General features: G+C 40.0%; 1 protein-coding gene across 1 annotated transcript in view; it reads left to right on the forward strand.

Annotated features, from left to right (window-relative positions):
* LOC138052883 (transient receptor potential cation channel subfamily M member-like 2) overlaps window positions 1-10000 on the forward strand; it is a 52033-nt gene that overhangs the window by 23827 nt on the left and 18206 nt on the right. Inside the window, exons 13-18 of the mRNA XM_068899478.1 lie at window positions 1277-1378; window positions 1491-1756; window positions 2569-2797; window positions 5735-5943; window positions 7738-7903; window positions 8072-8200. Coding sequence (XP_068755579.1) covers window positions 1277-1378; window positions 1491-1756; window positions 2569-2797; window positions 5735-5943; window positions 7738-7903; window positions 8072-8200 — 1101 coding nt within the window. The remainder of the gene's footprint in view (window positions 1-1276; window positions 1379-1490; window positions 1757-2568; window positions 2798-5734; window positions 5944-7737; window positions 7904-8071; window positions 8201-10000) is intronic.

Below are 10000 nucleotides of genomic sequence, written 5' to 3' on the forward strand. Positions count from 1 at the left end.
CAGCCTTTTTCTTCATAAAATTCGTCACGTTAGGAAATTCCTGTTCACGTCTTCAACAGAAAAGTTGGTTCATACCTTTATAACAAGCGTGATTGATTACCGTAACAGTCTTCTTTAAGGATTACCGAACATGTAACCTGATTTCAAAGCTGCAACGCGTTCAATATCCATGTGCTCGTTTAGTTTGGTCATTACCTAAGTTCTGTCATTTCAGTCCACTTTTATAAGATTTACATTGGCTGCCTGTTAAACTGTGTATCGATTTTAAAATTATTTTAATTACTTTTAAGATTTTACACAATGTAGCTCCCCCTTATCTTAATTTCTTGTCTTATTTCATTCAAATTTCCTTTCGTGTTATAATCTTCGCAGTGCTCTTGATTGACAATACTCGTCTTCAAATCCCTTCCATCAGATCAATCAAATCTTCAGGCGATCGTGCTTTTATGTCCATCATTTCCGTAACTTGAGCCGTTCAAAACAGGAGTGACGCCAGTAGTACGAACTTTGCCATCACAACGATGTACTTACTATTAAATACTTTAAATCCGTACAAATCGGTTTTGCAGTTTAAAGTGTGTAATATAACATTCAACTCTTTTAGCTGAAATAAAACAAAACTGGATATCATCGACCTCTCTTGTTCTTATTAGGGAGCTTACGAAACGAGGACGACGACGGCTACGAGGACTTCATTTAAAAATACAAATCCGCGTTATTGGTATCACTACGTAACTATTTCATGTCGTTCCGCGTTAAAAATGTGTAGTAACTGACGAGGAATTAAACTGGTATGAGTGGATTGGAAGCGTAGAGAGAGAACTGAAAATTCATCGTCATGTGCTAACGTCCTCCACAGAACCTTGAATTTAGTCATTTCACGTTGTCATTTAGGAGATGACGGCAGAGAAATGTACCAAAACGTAAAACGCACGTGCAGAGCGTGCAGAGCCGTCGGCGTCGTCGTTTCGTAAGCTCCCTATTCTGGTTCCGGTGCCGGATTCCCTACTTTTCCAGACGCCCGTTCGAATGTACCATGGGAACCAAAGATGTTGATTGGTAGGTCATGTCTCGCATCAATTGATTTCGGCATGTGTGGTTTCCGGAGCGGTTTTGGGTCAAATCTCGGCTTGACGTCGGAAGTTTGATTGATGGAAGCCAAAACGCAGTTTTTGTCCATTAGATTGGACAGAATTACGAAAATTGCAATAAAGCTATGTTGACATTCCAGAGCGCTTCTTTTGAACTGGCAAATACCTTTGCTATTTTATTGCAGATTGAGTCCAGTTTTACTCTTTCTGATGTCAATAATGCCATACGAAGACTCTTAGGAGGCACGTACAAACGACGTAGACATGATTACCACACTATCAGAAGGGTAAATTACGCGTTTCATTATAATAGTTTTTCAGTTCTCAGAGAAAAGGTAAAATACCTTGGCATTGTCTTCATTAATGTACTCACTGAAAATGGTGGTATTTTTTAAACAGGGTATTACTATGGCTAACATGAAGATGTTTGTGGATGGACACCACGAAAAAATAAGAACCGCAGCAAGCGTGTTTAACCCCTACGTCGAATTGCTCCTGTGGGCCGTGCTCTGCAACATGCAGAAAATGGCGCTTTTTGTGTGGGAACGAGGTGACGAAAATTTAGCGCGGGCCCTGGTGGCGGGAAAATTATACAACTCCATGGCGAGAGTGACAGAAGATGAGGCATGTTCTGACGTCACTGACGAACTCTACGCGAATGTCGAGTGAGTTTGATACAAATAATATGCAGTGATCTGAAATAAAAGATAATGAAAGCAAAGGACTTCTCAAGTGTTTAGGACAACAGACACGACCTCAACGAGATTAGAGGGCGGTTCACTGAGCAACGAATCAAATGAGTTCTTTTGGGTGTTGCTCGCAGACAGCGTTGGGATTTGACTTTTGCCATTTGCAGGTCGATCTTGACGTTCTTGTTTCACTTAAAAGCACAACATCTGCTGAATGTTTAAAGATAAAGAAGCCTAACATTACACGGTTGAAACCTTTTAGCTAATGCGTGATGGTTAGAAACTCATTGCAGGTTTGCATTCAATTTCGGACACAACAGATTGAGAACGTTTTGGAGATTTTTCGTGTGAGCGCTGATCTATAATTATTAGGGTCAGTCTAATCTTATCTCGTTGTTACAGACCCTTGTTATAACGGTCCCGAAAGTAGACGCTTTAAACCAGAGTTGACTACCATTCCAGGCACCCACAGTCAGGAGTGTCCAAGCTTCATCACTAGGTTTCATCCCAACTGGATTAAGCTATTTTGGAAATTGCACTTGGCGCGCTAAGAGATACAAAAGCAAGTTTAGTAAAAAATAATGACGTTGTTTTGTTTTTCCTCATCTAGCCATTGTTTTGTAACGTTTGAATCCGAGAACTACAAACCAAAAATAACCTGGTCTACTTCCGTGTGCTGGCGGCTTGGACCAATTCGCGTGGACACTCTTGGTTAGGAGATCCTGATTGTACATCGCAATACTGATAATTTTTTATGTCTGATGAATTTTGTTTGTGTTCTTTTCAAGCGAATTTAAGCAACGTGCCCTGGGTTTCCTAGATCAGTGCTTTCGAACGAACGAAGACCTCACCCAACAGCTGCTGACCTACAACTTGAAGGACTGGGGCGGACAGACATGTTTGTCGCTTGCTGTCTCCATTGAGCACGAGGAATTCTTAGCTCATGTTAGTTGCCAGACCCTTCTCACTGACATATGGACAGGAGCCATGAAGAATGCTTACCGCTCTTCCATCAAGGTATATCTATTCTCGGTTTTCACATGACGTCACGACCGCCATGTTGGTGCCCAAAACAAAGAAAAGGCGGCCATGTTGGTGCCCCGACCAAATCCTCGGGGAATTTAACTCTATTATTATGCAAACGCTTCCTTTTGTTTTCGTTGAAAAACATGGCTGTTGATCACGTGAATGAAAACCAGCAATAAGATGATGACCTTTATTTAAACGGGGAACCTCCACTAAAATAACAAAATAACTTCAAACCAAAGAACATAATGTTAACAATTAAAATCGTTCAAACTTTTTCCATCGAAAGTGTTTGTATCCGAAAAAAGTGAATTTGAAAAACGCTTGTTTTGGCTTTCACATCTTCCGGGCGCCGTCATCTTGAATAACTGTGACGTGTCGTGATTGCCCTATTGTTCTGACAAAAAGAGCGTTTGTTCTGCTTTGAAAACCAAAACAAGCGTTTTTGAAATGTATTTTTGTCGAATACAAACGCTTTCATTGGAAGAAGTTTGAGCATTAGGGCGATTTTCAATTGAGTGTCGAAAGTAATTAGCGAATTTCTTTGGTTTATGACTACTTCAATCACTGATTGGCTCAAAGTTCTCGCACCACTTTTTCAACCAATCAGAAGAGAAACCAAAACCAATCGTGGCTCGCGCTTGCACATTTTCCCGCGCTTTGTGTCGGCTACGTGTATTTACTTCGAGTTTTGCTTGGTTTATCGGATTGTCTCCGTCTTTTTTGATTGGCCGAAGTAATTACTTTGGTTTTAGTTTTACGACACTCATTTGAAAGTCGCTCTATGTTCTGTGGTTTAAAGTTATTTTGTTTTTTTAGTGGAAGTTCCCTTTAAGTGCCAAGTGTATTTAGCGCTCACTGAGGCACTAATCGGGAACACTTTACAGAAGTCAAGTCAAATCAACTCATATCAAATCGAAGGTAGGTTTTTGAGGAGACCCCTGGGAAAACCGGAGTACCCGGAGAAAAACCTCTTGGAGCGGAGGAGAGAACAAACAAACTCATCCCACATGTGACGCGAAGTTTAGGAATCTAGCCTGGGTCACATTGTTGCGAGGCGAGTGATGTCACAACTGCAATATCCCTGATCCATTTTAAATGCGATAGTCCCATTGTGAGTTTGATTGATTCTGCTTCTTTTTCAAACCGAGCCCAAGATCGAGGTAATTCCTTCAAAAATTGGTTTTCATTCATATACAAAGTGAAACAAATCGTCATCTCCGTCGCAGGAACCCATTACCCGGAGTCTCCATAGATATTATACCTTAGAGTCAACCCTGTCCCAGATCTTTTTATTTTTAGAATTCCTATATCTTTTTATCATTTTGAAATAGCATTGTGACGTAATCAATGGCCGACCATAAGTCTCTTATGACTGTCTATTGTGAAAACATCCTTATGATCATTGTCGTAGTCACAAAAAAAATTAATTAAAAATAATAATAATAATAATAATAATAATAATAATAATAATAATAACAATAATAATAATAATAATAATAATAAATCGAAAAATATCATAATTTGAATTGGGAGATTAGAAGAATGTGGAGTGTAAAAAACGTGATCCGGTTATTGTAGGGGCTCTTGGAAGTGTTACTAAGGAACTTGGACGATAGATTGAAAAATTGGGTATTAGGGAAAGAATTGGACTGTTGCAGAAAACTACGCTTTTGGGAACGGCCAGAATTTTAAGGAAGGTGCTTGACTTTAAATACCAGGAGAGTGTCCCCAGGGGACCCTTGGTTGTATGTTATGACCCGCTCCCTTGGGATGAATGTCGGCATGAAAACAGCCATGAATGATGATGATGATGATGATGATGATGATGATGATAATAAACTCTTACTAACCTCGTTTACGGACCGAGAAAACGAGGTTAGCAAGATATTTGTTATGTGTCTGAGGAAATAAAGCACTCGGTAAAGGAAACTAGTTGAAGTCGAAACTAGTTGCAAGTTTTTTTCACATAAAATACATGAAAAACTCGCTGGAAAATGCTGCATCAAAATTTTAAATTTAGCGGGACGTATATAGGGCTGTACAGAAGAATGCGGACCGTGAAATTAGCCAATGATAGAGATATGATAATTAACAACTATTCCACGAGCGCGCTTTGGATATGAGCTATTATACCATGCTCTACGAGTATCAGTAACAGTACGCATCAGTTTTTTTTTATTTTTACAACATTTTTTATTTTATTTTTACAAAACTAAGAAGGGAAGAGTTATCCATAAGTTGTGGGCGTTTTTGATAACACAATTATTCAACTCGCACTCGTTGGAAATGAGATGATTATGGCCCACTTAATTGGCGCACTATCTATCATCTCTTTATAAATGTTTGATCTCGGATATTGCGTTTCTAGCTTTCTGATTGGTTCACTCAATATCGGTTATCGGCTCCTATACCGTATGACTGCAAAGCTGGAAAGTGATAGGCTTTAATTTCCAAGAGTCCAATCATTAAGAATTTACAGAAAATTGAATATGACAATTATTCCATTCGATCCTGTTGGATACGAGACTGGTTATAGCCAACGCATATCCTACACGCCCTCATGGAATAATTGTTAAATATACCATGATCACGAAACCAATCAAACTCTAGAATTGCATTATCCAATGATCTAGTTTACAATTGCCGAGGTTACACTAGCCCTTCTACCCTTTGGTAAATAGCGTTTGCTCACGGACAAGGACGGTTTTTGTGTGTAACCGCTTTTCGTAGACCGAAGTTGGAGAGAAAAAAAGGTGATAAGAAAACGAAAACGAATCTTACAAAAAATCACCGGTCATCATTTCTAAGTGTCTATGGATTTTTTTCTTTGTTTGTTCGGTTAAATATACTGGTAATAGACCATTTTGCTAGAACTGTGTAACGAACCCCTTGGCTTGATTCTTCAACTTTTTTTCTTGATTTCAGAGCATCATGGGCCTCCTTTTCCCTCCAACAATTTTTTTTTGGGGATTTAAAACAAAACAAGAGCTTTCATCCATGCCTGTGACTTTCGAAGAGTACGAGCAAGAATTGGCCGTAGGACAGCCTGAGGAGACTGACGCAGACAATCAAGAGAAACAGGCCTTCAGAAACAGTCGGAGTGTTGCTGAAGGGGATAGCGGAATGGAGCTGAGGTAAATTGGCATTTTAAGAAGAAAAACCTTAAATAACAATGACCACAACCAGGTTTTCTGAGCCCGCGAGACTGAGTGCCCCCAGCAAACCATTGTTTTACCAAAACCGCTGGTCAGTAAACTGGTTCTGCTCATTGCTGTCTAAGGTCTTCCGTTTAAGAAACGACGAGGAATACGGCCTCGAAAACGCCACAAAACGGTGACGTAGACAAAAACGTTACCTCAAAACACAAATTTCCACTAACATAAGTCTTTTTCGATTATTCGACCTCGTTCACGTCCTACAGTGTGGGCGAATTATCCTAAAGATAAATCTGTACGAGTGGCTTCAGAGTAAACATAGAGATTGAAAAGTTCACATTTGTAAGCTCACGTTGTCGTCAAAACCTCAATTTTTTTTCAATTCACGTTGTTATGCAGAATGCCGCAAAAGTATGTGCCAAAATGCGTGCTGCACGTGCAGCACGATTCTTTTTCCTCTTTTAACCAATGATATCATTGTCTGTATGGTGTTGTTATTGTCATGGCCGTCGTCGTTTCTTAAACCCCTTAATATCATTGGTTAAGGCCCAGTAATACGGGCAACATTTCGCGTGCGACTTGTCGCGCAACAATGTCGCTTTGAAAGTTGAGATGGTTTGTTGCGCGTATTACCACGTTTTTGCGCAACTAATTTTCATGTTGCAAAAAGTAAAAGCGACGTCTACATTTTGCAACATAAAAATTCGTTGCGCAAGAAAGTGGTAAATGTTGCCCGTATTACTGTGCCTTTAGTGCGATTTTCAAACATCTCATCTCTAAGCGCCAACGGCCAAACTGCGTTTTGGCTTCGATCTATCAAACGAAATCAATTGATGCCTGACATAACCCACCAATCAGCATCTTTGGCTCCCACGGTATATTCGTTCATTCGAACTCGTCGCTGATGGAAAGCAATGGAATCTGTACGAATCTTTCCCTGAAAAACCTCTAAATAGATATCATATTATAAAATGATTAGGATAGAACGCGCACTCTCATCGGTCAATAGCCACGGCTGTGTTTAGATGAGAGTATGGAAACACGGCTGTAACATCACACGACTTTTGATTGGTTATGTATTGTCAGACGCGCATTTTGATTGGTTGGTAGGAAATATGAGCGTTTATCAAAAAAATCTGTTTCAATAAAGAAGTAAAAAAACCAGTAGTTTCCTTCATTTGTCGAATTATCTTTTTGAGAAATATTTTATAAAAGCAAGAGAGGACTTTTCTCCGTGTTTCCATAACCTCATCTTAACACTCGGGGGAGTTGGGAGAATTCGAGACAGTTATGCAAACCCTCGACTGCTTCTCGGGTTTGCATAACTGTCTCGAATTCTCCCAACTCCCTCTCGTGTTTAGATGAGGCTATGGAAACACGGAAAAAGTCCGCTATTACTTAAATGGTATTCGAAGTGTGAACTAAACAAAAACTCCAATTTACTTTCCGGATGCGGAGTCGATCCTCCCAGCTATGTTCGGAAATTTGATGGATGGAAGGAAGCCAAAACGCAGTTTGGCGCTAAATGCTTGAAGATGAGATTCCGCAGAATTATGAAAATCGCAGTAAGAGAGTAGAAATAGTAGTATTTAGTTGTCGTAATTTTCCGAATCAAGAGTCCTAATTTATCTTGAGCTCCAAAAATGGGTGCCCTTGTCCGCCGAGGTCAATCACGTTCGAATAAGTACAACTATGTTGCTTTGCTTTCGGCTTCAGTTGGTGACTATTTTTGCATTGTCCTGGGAAATCAATTTTTGTTGTTTATCTTTGAAGGACCTTTTCAGAGCCAAACTACAGAGCGTCGTCAGTGTCACGTGATTTGAACAGGATTCGCACTTATGAGAGGTGGACACAGGAAACCCGTGCAGTACCCCTACCATGGAGAAAGAAGATTTTAGAATTCTACAGGGCACCTGTTACGAAATTCTGGTCCAACGTGGTAAGCATCGTCGAATTTTCCAGCTAAAAGTACTTTCGGTGTTCGGTTGTTTTTGGGCTAAAAGCAAACAAGTATGTCACACTGGGCAAACATAAACAATCTTATGTCACGGATTCTTTGTTAAATTTTTACCAGAAGTTCCTTTTTCTTTATATAATTTTTTTACAGTTTGCCTACATGGCGTTCCTAGCTTTGTTCAGCTACCTCATTCTTATCCGACAAGAGGAAGTCCCTTCCATCATTGAAATAGTGGTCATTGTCTTCGTTTGCACGTTATGTTGCGAGGAAATTAGACAGGTAAGGCGACAAGATTTTGCCATAATCCGTTCTGTGGCCAATTCCTTTTATTGTGCTTTAAATCATAAGCTTTCAACGACAAAAGGGACTTACGAATAGCTTTTCTAACTGCCAACCGATGTGCTCATCCAAAGTCTGTACAATGAGTTTTGAAGAAACAAAAAATACGTGCGGCCGAAACGGGAGATCGTGCGCCTATTTTTCTGTTACCCGCCACATTTGAAGCTAACGCGCTTGACTTAAAACTTAGTCCTCAGTAGCGACGCAAACAAAAGCGACACACGCAAACTCAGAGACTCAGGAACGTCTTGATCAAGGGCCCATTTTGTCAGGCCAAAATACAATAATAAACGCGAGTGAGGAAAGAGAATATGAAGTAAAAGAGCGAATCCACCGTATTTGGCCCTATTACGATGAAACTGATTTAGTTGAAATCTGATATATATCACTTCCGTGTCATATCGCGTTGTTATTAAGGAGGCGTCACCTGATTTGTCAGTTGGTGTGGATGTGGACCGTGCGGTCATGGTAGCAATAGATATCAAATAACCTTTTACTTCATATTCTCGTGATTACATCACTGGAACATGCAAGTCAATGAGCAATGCGCTAAGGCCAGCAGGCTTCTGGGATACGTAAGGAGAAACACCACACTCGCCAAAAGCACTACAATCTCACCCTGGTAAGATTCCACCCCATAAAGATCCCATCTTGGCTATACCACGCAAATGTGGTCTTCGCATTGTAAAGATCTGATTCGGAAGCTCGAGCGAGTCCAGAGGGGCGCTACAAAATATATTCTGAACCTTCCATTTATTTTCGACCAATCGTATAAAGACAGGCTTATTAAACTTAACTTATCACCTATATCCTATTGCCATGAGTTTTTAGATATGATTTTCTTCTTCAAAGTCGTAACTGGCGCAGTTAAAGTTAGTTCTTCTGTTCTTCCTCAAGTCTTAGGGGGTATTTACATGAGACCGGGACGAACTCAGATCGGCGTTAGTTCGTATCGGCCGCCATACAGTTCTTTTTATGCGTTTACATGAGACCGGCCTGACAATGAACAACTCAGACCCGGTCTGACTTCGGACTTAGTTCGTACCGTTTTCATGTTAATGACATCAATCTCAGACCAGGTCCAGAACTTGAATTTCAAGGCTGTATGCTTTTGGGTCAGGCAGATATTTATTAGACCAAACATATCATTTCGTCCCACAACCAGTTACCAAGCATTTGAAGCATTTGATCACGGTTTCATGTAACGGCTGCAAAAATTTCATACCGATACAAGTTCATACCGGTCGACTCATGTAAATACCCCCTGAGTTACTCACACTATCAGATCTAATAGCAACTGTAACGTTACTCACTTTTTTTCAAGGGAATGTAATACTGTTACTTTTCAGGGATTTTTTTTCAATAGAACCACCAAAATCTGGAACACCTTAGCAAATGACCTTCAACTTTCTCGCACCCTTCAGATCAGTCAATTAAAATCCATCATGTATAAGTACTATGTAGATGCCTTAGAACATAACAAAACGACCCAATGGACCCACGATCCTGGAAAACCATCTGTCCGTCATCTAACGTATCGCGTAATGTGTCTGTCCGTCTTCGTTGTTGCTTTTAACTGTCATGTTTACTCTTCTATATTTTTACCTATATATTCTAAGCACTGGGACCACTGTATTTATCTTATTGCTGTTGTGTTCCCTGCCTAATTAAGTACTTGTTACCTCCTTATTTCTGTTTATATTTACTATCTTTCTTTAATTTTTGTAAAAGGTGAAGGTA

Source organism: Montipora capricornis, chromosome 6, assembly GCF_036669925.1.
Source record: "Montipora capricornis isolate CH-2021 chromosome 6, ASM3666992v2, whole genome shotgun sequence".
Taxonomy (NCBI): domain Eukaryota; kingdom Metazoa; phylum Cnidaria; class Anthozoa; order Scleractinia; family Acroporidae; genus Montipora; species Montipora capricornis.